The sequence below is a fragment of the Trachemys scripta genome, chromosome 4 (genome assembly GCF_013100865.1).
Source record: "Trachemys scripta elegans isolate TJP31775 chromosome 4, CAS_Tse_1.0, whole genome shotgun sequence".
In the NCBI taxonomy this organism is placed as follows: domain Eukaryota; kingdom Metazoa; phylum Chordata; order Testudines; family Emydidae; genus Trachemys; species Trachemys scripta.
In genome coordinates this window covers 40555345-40574935 of record NC_048301.1, presented here as the reverse complement: position 1 = coordinate 40574935, position 19591 = coordinate 40555345, and the positions used below count along the sequence as shown (strand labels likewise).

Here is a 19591-nt window from a genome sequence, read left to right as displayed (position 1 = left end):
GCTGGTCATGAATATCATTGCATGATGCATGTATGGGTTGTGGTACAAAGAATTAGGTATATGTGCTGGAAATATACTCTTAAAATGTATTTTGGAGGCAGTGCATAAATCAAGCCTGTCCTAGACAAAAGAATATGGATTCTGCTGTCTGACTGGCTTGACTACAGGAGAGGACAATGAAAGTACATTTACATACAAGGTAAACAAAGCAACCAAGCTAACAAGTGGGGGAAGAAAGAGCTTAGTAAGCACATGGGGACAGAGTCTGCACCCCCAGCAAATCTTCCTGGGCTGGAAGCATAGACAATGGACTGTGAGTACGTACCGGTGTGTACCAGGCCTTTGTGGATCCCTGGAGGTGCCCCCTTGGCCTACTACACTCCATCCTAGGAAAGGAGCAGTGAAGGTAGGTCCCCCAGGCGTGCCTAGAGAGGCTGTATGGAAGCAGCCAATCTGAGACTAGCAGGTTCAGATAAAATGAGCTTCAGAGCCTTAGAAGATCAGCTCCTGGCTGGAGCCAAAGGAGCAAGAAAGGGTGCTCCCCTCAGTCCAAAGGAGCTCAATTGGCTGCATTTGCTTAAGCTGGGAGAGAGAAGGCCTGAGAACTTTAACCCTGAGATAAGAGGTGAAATTAAAGGAGCCAGGTGGGAAAAGGCCCAGGGAAGTAGCAACAATGAATTGAAGTGAGCAGTACATGGCTGCTGTTTATAAGGTCCATGGGTTGGGAGCTGGAGTAGTGGGTAGGCCACAGTTCCCCCATGGACAAAGTCGTGTAAACCCTGAGAAGAGGACAAGGCTTGTTTGGAAGCCCAGGCGAACGGCTGAATTTAAAGGACCCAGAACTGGGGTTGAAGACACTGGTGAGAGCAGGTAGACATTGGATTTTTGTTACCCTAAAAGGGGTTCATTAGGATTGTGTGACCTGGCCAGAGGGCCACGCTATTGAAGACCCGCCAAGCAAGGTTGACAACCTACAGGGGGTGCCAGGAGTGGGGAAAGGACTGCAGTACTGCACCCAGTAGCAGGAAGCACTCAACAGATGAGTGCCCCCTGCTACAGGGTAATATAAGCGAACAAAAAGACATTTTAGTTATAAATCACTTAAAGAACTAAAAAGGCCAGAGCTCTTGGAATCTATGAAAGTTAGATCCTTCATCCATGTGAGCTGAAGTCTCTGGGAACTGATTATAGGTGAGAAATTGCCTGAGACCAAGACTGTAATCTGTCAAGCTTTAGACACTAGAAAGTCTGTTTTATTTTGTTTTGTCTGTAACTATACCATCTCTTTTTCTCTTGCTTAGTATTACTTAAATTTCTATTCTTTATCATTAAATTTATTCTTGTTCTATTACAAAGCCATCTCAGTGATGCATATTAAAGTGAAGCGTGACTCACCAGCTAACCCAACAGGCTGGTGTGTACACTGTCTCTTTGGAGGCAGTGAACTTAATTTCTGTGAGTATCACAGCAAGAGGGACTGGACACTGCAGGGAGATATCTGGGGAACTCACAAACTGGGATTCATTGATTGTTACCTGCAAGGCAAGATTTAGACTGGCAGAGTCTCGAAGCATTTGCTAGTGACGCAGACAAACAGGTGTGGCAGGGAGCTGACACACAGCCTAATCTCTAGCAAAGCTCACTCTTGCTGGTGAATCTGCTGACCGGCTAACGATGTCTTTTGGTTTTTTAAAGACAGTTATGTGCCAGGGTTGGTTTGAGGAGTTTACTTCCCCAAGGAACTGGACACTTACGCTCTGGAACGGAGACATTGTGAAGATTGTTCCCAATCAGTCGGGACTGAAAGGCAGAGCTGAAAAAACCATCCCCGGGCCCACTAGGAGAGAGCAAAGAATGTGCAGACCATGAGACTATGGAAACAAGTGTGCAGAACTGAAATATGCATTACCAAATCATTTTAAAGGAGGAAACAGATAAGACAATTAGTCTGCCTCAGAACGCCGGGGAAAGAAAACTTCAGCTCTTGTAGGGATCTACCTCTCACAATGGGATCTGACTCACTTGGCTATGACAAATACTCTCTCATGGGTGATTTTCAACGGCTTCAAGGTTTTTCTATGGCCAACAAAAGTTAATCCTTTTAGTTCAGTAAGAAGAACAGTGAGTTTTCTTTGAAAGTGGCACATTCCTCGACTCACTCTCTCACCTTGGGCAAGTCACATCCCCTCTATTGCTACTATAGACCCACTTCTGCTGTGATACTTGTGGTGAGACTACCTGACTTATACCTACATGTCTGAGGAGTAAATAGAAAGAATTCATAGATCTTACTGATTTTTAAATAGTTATTACCTTAGCCTTCTATTACCACTATATGCCCAATCACCACCTTGACAACCTTACTAATCTGTCACACCCATTCCCAATGCACAGCATCAATCTTTTCTTTGGAGACACCTACCATATGATGAACTGGTCAGAACATTTCTGGTGAAATGAAATTTCACCAAAATAAGCTATTTCATCAAAACCTGTGTGTTTTGTGGAGCTGTACCAGTTTCTGCACATTTTTTGTCAGGAAGGTTTTTGGATCCAGAACCTGGGTGCATGGAGGTAGAGAATACTCTAATCAGAGTACTAGCCTGGGATGTGAGAGAACCATGTTTAAAGTCTCTTTTTGGACTTGATTTGGAGTGATATGGGATGAAAAATCTGCTCTGAATCAGGCAGAGCAGGGACTTGAACCTAGGTCTCTCACATCCCAAGCCAAGACCATAAACACCAGGCTATAGAGCAGGGGTGACCAAACCATGGCTCGTGAGCTGCATGCAGCTCTTTTACAGTTAAAGTGTGGCTTGCGAAACTCCCCATACTCCTTCCCCGCCTCACCCATTCTTCGCCTACCAGACTTGGGGCGGGAGGAGCTCAGGGCTTTTGCCCAACAGGGAAGAGGGGCTCAGAGCTTCAGCAAGAGCAGGGTTGAAGCCTCAAGGTGCCTCCCGCTGGGTTGCAGCCCCAAGACTCCTCTTCCCGCAGGGCTGATGCCCTGAGCCCTGGCAGGCGCACCCCATGGGGATGGAGCCCTGGCAGGCATGTCCCGGCTCTCGAACGTCTGAAGATTGTCGTATGTGGCTCGGCAGGTCAGTAAGTTTGGCCACCCCTGCTACAGAGCGAGACTGGTTTCTCAAACACACACAACTTTTGTTTGTGTGAAAACATTTTAAATGTTTTGTTTTTCTTTCAATGCAGAATGAAAACAAAATTTCAAAACACTGAAAGTAGCCACCATGAAACAGAAAAGTTATCTTCCAGTCAGCTCTCATTATGGGTACTACTGAAACCAAGTGAACAAATAAGAAAAAAACAAAGGCATTTGAGCCCTGTATCACAATCTGATTAGGGCCAGAATGGAAGGAGGGTGGTTAAAATACTAGGCTGGGACTCAGAGGAGGGTTCTAATACCACCTCTGCCGCTGATTTGCTATGTGACCTTGAGTGAGTCAGTTCCCCTCGCTTTCCCCTTCTGTATAAAGGGGATAATTATGCCAAATAATGCAGAGGAAGGGGAGCTGTGAGACTTAATTAGCATCTGCAAGACATCTAAAGATGCTTAGACGGAAGGGGCCAGAGTTACTATTATAGCCTCCACTTAAATAGCTACTAAGTCTCTGTACAAATAAACATATTAAGCTGATTTAATTAAATCTATTCGATCTACCTACACTGGGCAGGAAACCACGTTTAAGCAGTTTCTGAACTCTGTGACAGCTGAACCAACTACTACTAACATGATTTGTCTGGCTGGTGTGCACAGAGCCATCCTTGTAAGAACTACATTTTAGTCTGGGTGGGAATCTAGGCTAAGATGTGGCTTGTAAATGTGTTTCTGATTCTGAAACCTTAAAATTACTAAAGGCAGAATAAACAGTGACTCTCAATTCAAAGGGAAGGGGAGGTGATTTTCTTTCTGTGCTGAGGGAGAAAGTAAGTAGGAAAGCTTGAGAAATACCTTTTATTTAACACTGCAAAGTGAACAGCAAACTGAGCTGTGTAGAGCGCGAGGGGCAGCAGGATGAGGCAGAATACACGAGCCAGCAAGTGTTTCCCTAGTGTGACCTGCAGACAGAATCCAAATCAAACAGAGTGGCAGCAGAAACCCTCCTGATTGCAACTGCCAGGAGTGTCCCTGTGGTGGGAGACTATTCATAGAAACCACCATGGCACACAAGACCAACTAGCTCCTTAGCAAGCTGCAAGATTTCCCCAAAAAGGCTGAGGGAAAGGTGGAAGCCAAGCCATACTCTCCCAATGCACTCCCCAAAAAGTAGCCTCATTTGAAAATATGGGAAAAAATAGTTTTTATTTTTAGAAATGCTCAGCACCCACTTCTGCAATTGAAGTCGATGGGAGCTGCCCAAGATCAACACCTTTGAAAAATCAGGCCCATATTGCTTATATAGTTTATTGGGGTAGCACAGGACTTGAAAATAAATGAAGGGTGGGGAGAAGCTTGTGGAATAGGAACTATGGCTATGTGGTGAAGGGAGAAAAAGAGGGCATGGGGGAGGACCAATTTATGAGAATCTTAGGGGAAATCCTGAAGCTCTCTTAGATGTGGGTTTAAAAATGGCTACTTGATTACCCAAATTTGCTAAGAATTTGGATATATAGAGGTTAAGGCTGCCAAAATCAGGTTTAATTGGTGTCTATTTCATCTATCTTAGGTTTTTGTAAGAACGTAATAGCTAAGTGATAAGTAAAGCAACTCCCATCTCCTAACACCAAGGCAAATTATTTTTAAACTAATAGGGAAAATACTGACTATGTTTCGTTGTGGTCCAGATCCTGCACCCACTGAAGTCAATGGAATATTACTCCTGGGGGAACTCTGCACCACTGTGCAAAGCAGAATTTGTGCAGAATTAATGTTCTGTACAGAATTTCATGTTTCCCCTGCAGAACTAGGGCTGCAGAGCTGCTGGCCACTCCTAAGGGCTGCTATACTCTGCAGAGCCCAGCTCGCAGTTAGCGGAGCACCCAGCCCAGCGAGGATGGAGGCTCTGTATGCTCTGGCTGCCCGGCTTAATCCTCATCAACCCAGGGAAAGAAGAGGGCATGGGAGACCTAGCTCTGGCAAAGGGTGAGGAATGGCCGGGCCACACCACGTCCCCTGGAGGGACAGTAAAGAAGCTGGGGGGAGTAAAGGCACTGGGGGGGGATTGGGTGTCTGGGGTGGGAATGCCCTATGGCTGTGCTCTGAGGGAACAGAGGGGTGCGGGTGTCTGGGTTGGGGGGTACCCCACGGCTGGTGTCTGGGCTGCGGGTTGCCCCGCAGCTGGGGTCTGGTGGGAGGGGAGCGTGGGTGTCTGGGCTCTGGGGGTGCTCCATGGCCGGACTCTGAGGGGAGCGGGATGCAGGTGTCTGGGCTCTAGGGGGATGCCCACGCAGTCCCCTCCAGCACCCCCCCACTTTGAACTGCGTTGTCGTAGATGTTTGTTTAACTCTCTACTCCCGGGGAAATCTTTTTTTGGTGTCTGTATTGTTGACATACTTGTTCACAGGTATTTTGAAATAAATTACCTGAACAGTTGAAACTGGCGTGATTATATTGTGTTATTTTGACAAATAAAATATGCAGAATTTTAAAATATTGTGCGCAGAATTTTTAATTTTTTGGCGCAGAATTCTCCCAGGAGTAGAAGATGCCGTTGGCTCAGTACTTCTGAAAAAATCCAGCCCAAACCATCAGTTGAGCACCCAAAAATCACTGCCACTTCTGAAAATTTTGGTTTAAATTACATAACCAAAGCCACAGTGTCGATCAACATCTGAGCTGGGATTAAAATTCAGGAATCTAGTCCCCAATCCCCAGATTGGATCAGCACAAAACACTTCTCTTTTTACAAAATCTCTTTTTGTTACAATAACTATTTTTACTATTTATTTGTATTTGTATTGAGAAAAGAAGAAAAATATGACATCACTAAAGAGCAATGAACAAAACAGCAGTAGGCCAAGATGAGGTGCAGGTTCTAGAAATCAATTTTTTTCCAAATAAATGACATGTAAACAAACCAAAACTAGTTCCATAGGCAATATGGAGAAAAGTTATTCATGCTTTTAGGCTTTTACTAGTTACTAGTTCTTTTTCAGAGTAACTGACGAAGGGTTGCCAAATAGTTAATTATTCAGCAAGTCTCTCTCTTCTGGAGTTGGTAAATTTCTTTATATATTCTACCACTCCGGGGTTCTCTTTTGCTGCCAACAGCACAAATGAAATCACTTTGCAGCTGTCTGTGACAGAAACCTTAGAGATGATGGATTTGTTCCATTTCAAATACAATTAACTAACTCTATTCTCAAGAAATGCTCTCTGGAGCTGGAATGTTGCATCATTGCAGCTCATATTGATTCGCATTAATCAGGGAACACAAACCATAAGGCAGGGAAGGCAGAGAAGAAAAAAACAACGTTTATGAAATAAGAAAAGGACAAAACCAGTAAGCAGAACAAATAGAATTTTCAAACTTCAAAACGGGCTGGGACAAAAGAAGAATTTAACACTTTTTTTTTTTAAAAAGATGTGCTTGAATAGTCTCTCTCTCTGCACGATCTTAAATGGGATATCGAAGACATCTCTGAGGTAATAAACATCAGATTTCATAGCCCTCAAATACTATATGCAATATTTTTTAAGCCAGAGCACCTGACCTTTTCTCCTTTAACAACTGCATTGGCAAGTTACCCAGAGCCTAAAAGCTGCTGCGCTGCATTTGTGTAAAATGGAGCAGAGTACAACTGCCTTCATCTTCAACACAACAGTGTATCCTGTAGAGACTGCAAGTCACACAGTATACACTACAAGTAAGCCACTGGATCCCAATGAAGCGTTACATGCCCTCGCAGTCTGTGCAGGCTGTATCCTTGTATTGCAAATGAAGACAGCATCAACCTGCTCCATTGCATGCATATTAAGTGCAGGAAATTAGGAACATCTAGCACAGGGGTAGTCAATAGGCAGACCGTGGGCCAAATCTGGACCTCCAGACGCTTTTGAATAGAACTTAATCTTTTTTTACTTATTACCATTATTGTTGTTATTTTTTCTGGAGTCTGGACCTTGACCAAGAAATCTGGATCTTGACAAATAATTGACTACCCCCGATCTAGCAGGAAGCACTTCTCTTTAGAAGGCCACACTGTAGAATTCCAGATGATGGCTAACTATGGGCTATTGTCTGGCCATCCTTGATATGCATTTAATCTAGAATGAAATCTAATGCATGCAACCCAAAAGGCATAAGGTCTCTCCAATGAACACCCTCTGGGTGCATTATATACCACAGGAGACTGGTTTTTCATTATACCTCTCAATTCCAGTCATCATCTGGCTTCAATATCTATCAGCTGTCTTCTGCAGACAAACTGATAGCAAGTTGTTTCCATGAATATCAAAAGCAGGGAAGTTAACAAGGGGAAAAAAACACTAAATATAAAGAAAAATTCTGGACACTCACCAGTGACAGGCTGAGGTCCCCCAGCAACTCCCAAAGATCATAAACTGTGTTCAGTCCAACCAAGAGGACTACAAAGAGGCCAACAAACTTCACCCCTATCGCTCCAGCAAGGTTGATCCCAGTCAGACTCAGCCAGAACCACCAGGAAGCAGAAAACGGCCTACACAACAGACAGAGCAGGTCACTGTTTAATGATAGCTACAAGTGCAAACAGCACCAATTGAAACAAACAGGAAATCATCTGCTCAGAGCAGGTCCTGGGCAACTGCAAAACCTGTTACCACTGCCTCCTGTTCCATTTCTCTGGGGTCTTTCACTGGAAGTGGGGAAATAAAGTTGACATTTTTCATGAATTTTGGAAGGGTCCAAGCGCACCCTTGTTTTGATGTTTGTAAAGGGCCTCTATTGAAACCTGGTCAACCCTGTAAGGAGGGCTTCAGGAGGGGAATAGAACCACAGCCTACACCTAATGGGTTTGGCAACAGTCCATATACAGGAGGCCTGGGTCTGAGAGGAGTGCTACGACTCTTGCTCCATGACATGGCAAGGATGGAAGAGTCAAAGGGCTGTGACATGGGAGGGGGACAGATATTGGCTAGGCTCCTCCTTGCATCTTCAATAGGCCTATATCAGAAAAATACTGGTGTAGAATATCTTCCTATCCACAGCACAAGTGTTAACGACAGCAAAAGAAACAAGACTAAAACCAAACAGTAGGGAAAAGATGAGTGGAGGTGAGGAGATGGGTGGAAGTTTATTAGCCCCTCTATGACTCACTACCTCTGGGTAGCATATTTTGCTCAATCAAAAGTCACATCTGCACTAGCCAGAAGCCAGAGGGCCACTCCTAATTTACATTAAATGGATCTGTTTACTGCTGCCCCAATCTTGAATAAAGAGACAACCAATGAAAACTACAGATCATAGCATAGAATAATGCATTTTGAGCTGATCAGATGGAGCACAGTACACTAGGAGTTTGTAGTTTACAGGTTACATGCTGCGTGTTGTAAATGAGGATGGCTGCAGGCAGCATTGCATGACTTTAGATGGGCCACACTAGCCATGTCTGCTGTAGTCAGTCACACTGAGACAGCACAGTCAATTCTACAGCACATTTCACACAATGGTACAGATCACAAATGGGTAAAGCTTACCGTATATACTCGTTCATAAGCCGAATTTTTTTAGTAAAAAAGGGAAGCACCAGAGAAGGAGGTTGGCTTATGAACGGGTATAGAGAGGGAGAGGTGGGACACAGCCCCTCCCTGCAACAGAGGGAGCAAAGAGAGGTAGCACAGCCAGCAGAGCCAGAAGGGAAGAGGCGGGGCCAGAGGCTCTCCGCTTCTGGCCATGCTGTTCTCCCCCCAGCCTCCGAAGCAGCTGCAGGTTCGGGGCTGGCAGGCTGCAGCCGTGCCGCTCGGCCCCGCCCCCACAGCAGGCTGCGGCCGCGCCGCCCGGCCCGCCGGACCACGCTGCGGCCGTGCCGCCCGGCCCAGCCCGCTGGAACATGCTGTGGCCGCGCCGCCCAGTCTGGCCTGCCACAGCGGGCTGTGGCCGCGCTGCCCCGTCTACCGGAGCAGCTCCAGCCAGGCCAGAGACATCCTCCCCCGGCCTCCCCAGAGAAGGTGGGAAGGGAAGGGATGGGATAGAGAGAGTGTGGGGGTCCTGGCCTCAGGGTGGGGTCATGTGGGGGGGTGGTCACAGGGGTTACTCCCCTGATCCCCAGCTTCTCCCCCACAAAAAAATTCCCCACCAGTTTCTGTCCCGGCCCGTCAGGGTAAGCAGCTGGCGCACCGGGACAATTTGTTTACTTAGGTTTACCTCCGTGCCTGCGGACGCTCGAGGTAAACAAACCATCTTGGCCCTACAGCGGCTTATCCTGATGGCCTGGGAGCCAAAGTTTGCCGACCCCTGAATTATAGGGTCAGCTTATGAATGGGTCATAAAAAATTTCCATTTTTACTTATCCATCTTGGGAAGGTCAGCTTATAAACGAACCGGCTTATGATCGAGTATATACTTAGTTATCACATCATCTGATTTTGGTTCCATTGTGGGGAAGATGCCCTATGTGGGGAAGATGCCCTACATAAACTCTTCAGGATCCTCGAATACTCTGTAAGCAGGATCATGCCTCTTGGATATGCGTAGACCAGCTAGCCTGGAACACATTACTGCTTCATTCAGAAATCTCATGTAAACACTTCCAAAAATGCTAGGATACCAATCCTTGAAGCCCAACAAATTATACTATTTTATAAATATTCATGGGCTCATCGTTATGAAAAAGCAGAGCTTCCCTGGCCTGGAAACAAAGGAATTGGGCCTTAGAAATTGGACAAGAGGACATACAAAAGTCTTACCATTAAGAGCAAAGCAGGTGGTAAAATCTAACTATTCTACTGCTCTGACCACATCACGCCCGCCCCTAGCTTCCCTTGTTGTCACAGGAAGTTCAAGTTTCTTGTCTTTACCTTCAAGGCTCTTGCATAGATCCACACCATCGATATCTCTGTGAATGCTTCCTCTCAAACTGGCTTTCATACCCCATTCTCTACTCAATCCTCTCTCCCATGTACTTCCTATGTCTCGCCCAGCCTTAACCCTTTTCCACACAACCATGCGAAGAAGAGGATGGTGTCGCCAGCAGGGCTTCATCTCCTCGAGCAGGACTGCTAAGAAGAAATTTGGTCCACCTAACAAAGAAGGGGACGAGTACCTTTGGATACAGACTGGCTAATCTAGTGAGGTGGGTTTTAAACTAGATTCAACAAAAGCCTACATGTAAGTCCAGAATATGAAGACACGGGTGAAGGGTCAGAATCTGGGAGAAACATGGGAAATCAGAGCAGGGACAAAGGAAAGAAAAGAGGGACAATAGAGGGGAAATCTAATGAACATCTTAGATGTCTGTATACTGATCCAAGGCACGGGGAATGAACAGGAAAAACTAGAAATACTAATAAATAATCAATTACAACATAACTGGCATCAGAGACTTGATAGGAAAATTCACATGACTGGAATAATAGTATAGAAGGGTACAGCTTGTTCAGGATAGGCAGGGTGAAAAGGGAGGTGTTGCCTTGTATAGCAAAGATGTATACACATGCACTGAGCTTGAGATAGAAGTGGGAGGCAGACCTGTTGAAAGTCTCTGAGTATGAATAAAAGGGGTAAAAAATAAGGGTGATGTCATGGTAGGGGGTCTACTATAGACCACCTCACCAGGAAGAAAAGGTTGATGAGGCTTGTTTTAAACAACTAACAAAATCATCCAAAGCATAGGACTTGGTGGTGATGTGAGACTTCAACTACCCAGAAATCTGTTGGGAAAATAATACAGCAGGGCACAGATTATCCAACAAGTTCTTGAAATGCATTGGAGACAACTTTTTATTACATAAAGTGGAGAAAGCAACTAGGAGAGAGGCTGCTCTAGATTTGATTCTGACAAACAGAGAGGAAATAGTTGAGCATTTGAATGTGGAAGGCAGCTTGTGTTAAAGTGATCATGAAATGATTTAGTTCATGATTCTAAGGAATGGTAGGATGGAAAACAGCAGAATAAAGACCATTGACTTTAAGAAGGCAGACTTTAGCAAACTCTGAGAATAGTTACATACCATGGGAAGCAAGTCTCAGTGAAAAAAGATTTCAGTACAGTTGACAGTCTTTTAAAGAGACATTATTAAGGGCACAAGAGCAAACTATCCCAATGTATAGAAAGATAGGAAATAAGATAAGAGAGCACCCTGCCTTACCCAGGAGATCTTTAACAACCTAAAACTCAAAAAAGAATCATACAAAAAGTAGAAAGTAGGTCAGGTTACAAATGATGAATATAGAAGAACACAAGAATGCAGGGACAAAATTAGAAAGGCCAATGCACAAAATGAGATTAAACTAGCTAGGGACATAAAAGGGCAGCAAGAAAACATTTTTACAAATACATTAGAAGCAAGAGGAAAACCAAGGACAGAATAAGCCCTTTTACTCAATGAGGAGGGAAAGACTAACAGAAAACACAACTATGGCTGAAATGCTAAATGCCTTTTTTGTTTCAAGCAACAGAGTCTCCTGTGGCACCTTTAAGACTAACAGATGTATTGGAGCATGAGCTTTCATGGGTGAATGCATCATCATTACATGCATCCGACGAAGTGGGCATTCACCCACGAAAGCTTATGCTCCAATACATCTGTTAGTCTTAAAGGTGCCACAGGACACTCTGTTGCTTTTTACAGAGCCAGACTAACACGGCTACCCCCTGATACTTTTTTGTTTCCGTTTTTCACCAGTTTAGCAGTGATCAGATGACTAACAACAATGAACATCAAGATAAATAGGGTAGGATCTGAGGCTAATATAGGGAAAAAACAAGTTAAGAATTACTTAGACAAGTTAGATGTCTTCAAGTCAGCAGGGCATGGTGAAATACATCCTAGAATGCTTAAAGAACTGGCGGAAGAGATCTGTCAGCCATTAGCGATTATCTTTGAGAACATGTGAAGGATGGGAGAGATCCCAGGGAGGACTGGAAAAGGGAAAATATAGTACCTATTTATAAAAAGGGAAATAAGGAAACCCAGGGATTTATAGACCAGTCATCTTAACTTCAGTACTGGAAAGAAAAAAGAACAAATAATCAATCAGTTTGTAAGCACTTAGAAGATAAGGCAATAAGTAACAGTCAACATGGATTTGCTGAGAACAAATCCTGTCAAACCAACCTAACATCCTTCTTTGACAGGATAACAAACGTGGATGGGGGGGGACGCAGTACTTGCAATATATCTTGACTTTAGTAAGGCTTCTGATACTGTCGGACATGACCTTCTCATAAGCAAACCAGGAAAATATAACCTAGACCAATCTACTATAAGATGGGCACACAACTGGTTGGAAAACCATATTCAGAGTAGTTATGAAATGGGTAACAGTCAAGCTCACAGGGAATATCAAGTGAGGACCCACAGGGATCGGTCCTGGATCTGGTTCTATTCAATATCTTCATAAATTATTTTGATAATGGCACAGAGAGCACATTGATAAAATCTGAGGCTGATACTCAGCTGGGAGGGGTTGCAAGTGCTTTGGAGGAAAGGATTAGAATTCAAAATGATCTTGACAAATTGGAGAAATGGTCGGAAACAAATAGGAAGGAATAATTGCAGAAATACAAAATGGGAAATGATTGCCTAGGAAGCAGTACTGCAAAAAAATGTTGGGGGTATAGTGGATAAACTAAATATCAGTCAACAATGCAATACTGTTATAAAAAAAAGCAAACATCATTCTGGAATGTATTAGCAGGAGTGTGGTAAGCAAGACACTAGAAGTAATTCTTCCATTCTTTGCAACACTGATAAGACCCTCATTGGGGCACCACACTTCAGGAAAGATGAGGACAAATTGGAGGAAGTCCAGAGGAGAGCAATACAAATAATAAAAGATTTAGAAAACATGACCCAGTCTTCAACTACATAAAAGGATGTCATAAGGAGAGTGATAAAGTGTTATCTTTAAACACCAAGGATAAGACAAAAAGTAATGGGCTTAAATCACAGCAAGGGAGATTTAGTTTGGACATTAGGGAAAACTTCCTAACTGTAAAGGTAGTTAAGTATTGAAACAAATTGCCTAGGGAGATTATAAATTCTCCATCATTGGAGGTTTATAAGAACAGATTAGACAAACACCTGTCAGGGATAGTCGATATTACTTAGTCCTGTATCAGTGCAGGGGATTGGACGAGATGACCTATAAAGGTTCATTCCCATCCATGACTCTCAGAAAGCTCCCATGTTCACAATAGTCTCTTTCCCCTTCTCCAAGGAGCCAGATTCCCTCCCTCTTCTCCTTTCACCCATCCCCTCTCCTCACGCTCCCACTATCATATTGTCTCCCTGTACATGCCTGAAGGCTCATACATCTATGGCATAATAAAAAATGATCACCATCTTACCTATCTGCACAGGAGTTACACTTCACCATACTCAGCACAGCTCCCATAAGAAAGAACATCAGAATGGGGTCAAGCAGGATGTACTGGGACAGAGTAATGCAGCCTGTATCTGAAAAATAAAACACCCAACTATACTAAGAGATGTCCCAGTTTCAAAGAAAACCTAGAGCAGTGTCTGTAGCAAGCCAGTTTCCTCACAGCTTAGTCAAGAGACAGCATGGGCAATGGTGGGACTAGAAACAGGTCAGCATGTCTCAACTCTGACCATAGTAAGAAACTTTGAAATGTTATTTTCAAATGGCCCAAACAGCAGAGCTCTGAATTGCCATGCAGCAAACAGATTATGTTCTCAGTTCCTCATTCTTTGAACAAATGGGAGCTAGGAATGAGAAAGACAGAAAGAAAGAAAGAAAGACAGAAAGAGCTTTGACTTGGGGATATTAAAAATCTTGTGATGCTTTTTGAGAGTCTCTGTGTTAAATGGCCCATCTCTAACTCAGGTAATTCTATTCTGCCTATCTAAATCCTTCTCTATAATTTCAATTATACACAGAATCTTTATTGACTTACTACCCTGAAGTCTTATTTAGCATTGCTGTGCACTATTAAACAGCTGCTATATCCCATACCAGAGGTGGCTGTATTTCAGTAGTGGGCAAAATTATCTCTAGCTATACATCTTTCATGCAGTTTTTAAAATTCTTGCATTTAAATGTACTCCAATAGTAAAGCAATGAGCACCACAGAAATACCTATAAACTAAATCAGATTATAAACTGCTTTGTGAACTTTATGAATAAAAAGCACTATATAGATTGCAGTTATTCAGCTCTTAGAAGGGAGGCAGTGTCTATCCTTTCTCATCAGTGACTTCTTCTTGGCGGGTAATGACTCCAAAGAGAAAAGTCTCTGCACAGTTAATCTGCCCTGAGGCTGGCCTCCATTACTGGCCCTTCTTCATCCACATGCCAAACAGATAAGATTTCCCATGAGGATGCTAGAAATGCTTACCAAAAATCAGGATGGAGGCTGCAAGTAATGCTGCATACAGTGACTTGGACATCTCCAGCACTGTGAGGTAGGCGAAGGGAACTAGGCACGAGCCTAGAAATGCACAGAACTGCAGGAAAAGAATGGACACAGAGGGGAATGACAATCTTGTCACAAGATGAATGTGTATACAGATCCCACATACCCTTCTTCCTTCCATCCTCAAACAGATTCAAACAATGGATGCTCTTGCAAGTAACTACAACTGACTGAATGGTGCCCAAGTCTGGCTCACTGAGGATACTCAGGCAGAGGCCAAACTAATGAAAACTTAATTTGAAGAATTTAAATTGTTTATGCAGTTCTATGTCTATACATATAAGTAACAAGGATTTGTTTTTTGTTTCTTTCCAGACCATATAAGTCATTTCCAGAAACATCTTTCAATTAGCTTCATCAAACCGCCTTCAGGGTCAACTCATCCTCATTTTATCCTGGCCAGAGACAATACACGGGTTTCACCATAACATCCAACAAGTTATTTCAGAGGCCTGTTTGCCATAAAAGACATGGAGCCAGACAAAGAAAGAATGTTAGTGTCTGCTCCACTTTCAAAAATCGCAGTACCAGCTCATCTGGACAGATGAGATAGGGATGAAAGAATTTAATATATGTCATAAAAATCCAGCCTCTTCAAGATCTGAAGGAGTCTATACTGAAGGAGCCAAGGAGAGGAAGGGAAACACCCATCTTTTCCAGAGGACTGTTCTGCTTTCCTTCATTGATTTGTGAGCGGCTGGGTTAAGCACTGGCCTGTGCATTCTTACCCCTCTCATTCCTATGTAGTTATGATGCTCATATCTGTCCCCTGGCTTTTGGAAAGGAAACGTGCCATTGTATCCGCTCAGGTACCCAGCAAGTCCTATCAGCATCTGGGGAGGGAAAGGGGCAAACTGGTCAGGGAAACAACTTCAGAGTCAGTGGCATCCACTCCTGCTGCAGGAAAGATGTTCACAGCATCCCACATCCCACCATCAAAAATCCACCCAAACGTTTGTAGATCTGCATCTTATCTGGCTATAGTCCATGCCAACTATGGGCATTGCTGTCATAGGCACCATTGAGGACTCCCTGAAATGTGTTCTTGCCTTTAATAAAGCATTTGGCTGCAGTGCAGTAACAAACCTATTCTCTTATACCAGATACCCACCGAGTTGCAATCCTCCTCAGCCAACATAAAAGTCTCTCTTAAGTGGCATTTTATGAGCAAGTTGATAAACTTGGATATGAAGATCTGATTGACTCAGAATCTGCTGTTTTCAAATGTTATTTTGAGAAAACAGTATTGTTCACTGGTTTACAGAGCACTTACTTCACATTCCTGCTAGTAGGAACTGCTTAGCTCCCTGGATCTATAACGTCCCACAAGGAGGTCCCTTCATTTCCCCTAGAAGCACTTACACATGTTTTATGACCAACCATTCTCTCCTTTTCAACATCCAGCATTAAGCACACTCTTTACTTTCCCATGTTTTGGGCATTTTCCATGGAAGAGAAAAGAGAGGGTGTGGTCTCAAGAGGGGGCCACATGTCACGGCCTCCCAGCTAGACGACAAATAGATGACAACAGTAGCAAGGAAGTGGCATCCAGAAAACTCTGGTGCTCATCCTACACTTTGACCAGAAGAATGGAATAGGCTTTGGTTGGACTGTTCCAATGACCAGGGGATTCCACTGGCTCCTAAAATGTACGCAAGACCTGATGAGAGCTGTTCACCTTCCCCAGAGGTGGGTGGACGTCAAAGAAGAAGGTCCGGTTAATGTAGTAACTTCCCATCTTCCCAAAATGAGTTTCATCCCAACTAAAAAAAAGAAAAGATAGATGTACTCAGGAGCTGGAAATAATCAAAAGTCCATAGATGTCTATTTTGCTAGTGACTATCTTTTGCCACTTTTATACTGGACAAGTGCATAACATGTAATCCCATGTAGAATGTTAATTCCATTTTTCATTAGCTCTAGCCTCTTAGTGGGTCAGCCTCCTTATTAATCAAGATATCGCTCCATGAATATACCAGTGCTGCAGAACCTACACTGGCTGCCTTCTGGCTGCCAAGTTGAGTTTAAAGGTATTAGTTTTGTCCCTTAAGCCCTAAATGGCCTGGGAGCTGCTTACCTAAGATACACCTCTCTCCCTGTACCATACTGAGGGTCAAATTGGAGCCTGCTCAGTATATAATAGAGAAAATTGTTGGCAGGGCGTTCACCACATGAACCCTTGACATTGAAATCCTACCCCATCCCCCTCCTGAAATAGTCCAAATCAGTTGCCCTTCCTGGCGTACCCCCCCCCCCCACACACACACACAAAAAATGCACACTCACAAAACTGGGTGACTGGGCAAACAAAATGGCAGACAAAATTCAATGTTAATAAATGCAAAGTAATGCACATTGGAAAACATAATCCCAACTATACATATAAAATGAAGGGGTTTAAATTTAGCTGTTACCACTCAAGAAAGAGATCTTGGTGTCATTGTGGATAGTTCTCTGAAAACATCCACTCAATGTGCAGCGGCAGTCAAAAAGGCAAACAGAATGTTGGGAATCATCAAGAAAGAGATAATAAGACAGAAAATATATTGTTTCTATATAAATCCATGGTATGCCCACATCTTGAATACTGCGTGCAGAAGTGGTTGCCCCATCTCAAAAAAGATATACTGGAATAGGAAAAGGTTCAAAAAAAGAGCAACAAAAATTATTAGGGGTATGGAACAGCTACCATATGAGGAGAGATTAATAAAACTGTGACTTTTCAGCTTGGAAAAGATATGACTAAAGGGGGATATGATAGAAGTCTATAAAATCATGATGGGTGTGGAGAAAGTAAATAAGGAAGTGTTATTTACTCCTTCACATAAGACACGAAATAGGGGTCACCAAATGAAATGAATAGGCAGCAGGTTTAAAACAAAAGGAAGTATTTTTTCACAAATGCACAGTTGACCTGTGGAACTCCTTGCAAGAGGATGTTGTGAAGGCCAAGACTATAACAGGATTCAAAAAAGAACTAAATAAATTCATGGAATATAGGTCCATCAATGGCTATTGCCAGGATGGGCAGGGGTGTCCCTAGCCTCTGTTTGCCAGAAGCTGGGAATGGACGACAAGAGACGGATCACTTGATGATTACCTGATCTGTTCATTCCCTCTGGGGCACCTGGCATTGGCCACTGATGGAAAACAAGATACTAGGCTAGATGGACCTTTGGTCTGACCCAGTAAGGCTGTTCTTATGTAAAGTCTGTAAGAGCAGGCATATGGGGAGGGATGAGGTGATTGGGCACAGCAATTTTTAAGAAGAATGTGAAAGATGAGACATTTTGCTTTATAATATACTTGTTGACTGGTGATTAGCATATGCATGAAAATGTGCTGCCTCAGTTCCTCCATCTGTAAAATGGGGATAATGATGAAAAGCACTATATAAGAGCTAGGTATTATAATTTTAGTTGCATAATGACTGTAGCAATGTATTTTTATTAATAGGAAAAGCATCTAGAGCCCAAGAGAGTTATTCTTTTATGTTACTGTCTTTACATCAAAATAATAAACTAACTAAACAGTTAATCACCAGGAACATGGCCTAGCTTCATGTTCATACAGCACTTTGGCCTTGTCTCCACTAGCACAATTTACCGTGTTATGTAACATTTATTCCCCAGTTGAAATGCACTTGGCATCCACACTCACAAGTACTTCAATCAGTCTCCATAGGGACTAAACAGACTGATGGATCTTTCCAGACAATCTTTCCAGAGCGGGTGTGGACAGGAGCCTTCAAAAGCAACCTCTCACCATAGGAGGTGGTAGGAGCCTCCTTTCCCAGCTCCTCACCACAGCTGCCTCATTCACCAAGTTCACTATAATTTGCTGGCTAAGTCTCCTCTCTGCCACGCCCCCCTTGTCTTGACCCCTTCAGCTATGCCCCCCCAGCATCCTCAGGGCCGGATTTCCAAGTGGGCACAGAAGGCACATGCCTAGGGAGGCTGGCATTCTAGGGGCACCTAAAAATTAAAAGTGGGTTAAACGTTTCTTTTTTTTACAGAAAACATGACGGTCAGCTGTAGGCCGGGGGAGTGCTGAAGATGCTGTGCCTGGGGGCATGTAAAGTGTATATCGGCGCTGAGTATCCCATACCTGGAAGTGTCCCTGCTAGCCATAACCTCCACGTTATCGTTATCCTCCTCCCACCCCCATCCATCCCTTGGGGCTCACATACTCAGTCAGCGAAGCAATGGGGCTTGACTAGCCACCAGCTGCGGGATGCTGAACCGCTAGGTGACGGCTGTCAGCGGGGCGAGCGGGGAGCTGTGCCCCTCATACCCCTGCCCCACTCCCACGGCCCAGCCAGCCACCCAGCCACGGGCAGGCGCCTGTCGCTGCCCCAACCGCACGGGGCCGCGAGCGCCGCACCAAACCCCCATTGCCCACGCGGGCAAGCGGCTGTTAAACCCAGCACTAGGCCCCGCACCGACCCAGCCGTGACTCCGCCCCCTCCCCCGCGGCCTGACCGCCAGCCCCACCCCCGTTGCCATAGCGTCGCGGCCCCTCACCAGACGTGCGGCGGCTCGGACAGGCGGTAGAAGCGGGAGGCGAAGCTGAGGAGGGTGACGAAGGCCAGCGGGGCCCAGACCCCGACTGGAGCTTCCAGGGGAGCCCAGGCCCGCGGAAGAGGAGAGGGACGGCTCGGCTCACCAGCCGGCCTGCGGGGTCGCCGCTGCCGAAGCCCCCCGCAGCGCGGGCCCGACTCGGCCTGGCAACACCCCGCCGCCAGCGTCATCCGCGCCCCGACACGAGGGAGGTGCCGGCGGCCGGGCACCCGCGCGCACGGCACCAAGGGAAAGGGAGTCCGGGCCGTAGGGCATGGCGGGAAGCGGAGCCTGGTTCCCTCGCAGGGCATCGTGGGAGTTGTAGTTCTCCGCGCCGGGGGCCGAAGCGTCGCCGCGGCTGGGGAGGTCAAGCAAGAGCCGGGTCGAAAATGCCACAGAACGGACCCTGCGCAGCGTGAAAGGAAACGGCGGGGACCCGTCACCTCCCTCCGCCGCCAGCCAGCACCCCGAGATTGGCCTGCCCGACCCCCCAT

The 19591-nt window shown here is 44.9% G+C and overlaps 1 protein-coding gene across 1 annotated transcript in view; it reads right to left on the bottom strand.

Moving 5' to 3' along the window:
• POMT2 (protein O-mannosyltransferase 2) overlaps positions 1-19364 on the bottom strand; it is a 46014-nt gene extending 26650 nt beyond the window's left edge. Inside the window, exons 1-8 of the mRNA XM_034768429.1 lie at positions 19062-19364; positions 16217-16301; positions 15267-15371; positions 14461-14569; positions 13450-13558; positions 7479-7638; positions 3971-4077; positions 1755-1837 (exon numbers count right to left, since the gene is read on the bottom strand). Of these exons, the coding sequence (XP_034624320.1) occupies positions 1755-1837; positions 3971-4077; positions 7479-7638; positions 13450-13558; positions 14461-14569; positions 15267-15371; positions 16217-16301; positions 19062-19288 (985 nt within the window). The 5' untranslated portion in view covers positions 19289-19364. The remainder of the gene's footprint in view (positions 1-1754; positions 1838-3970; positions 4078-7478; positions 7639-13449; positions 13559-14460; positions 14570-15266; positions 15372-16216; positions 16302-19061) is intronic.
• Positions 19365-19591: the final 227 nt, after the last annotated feature.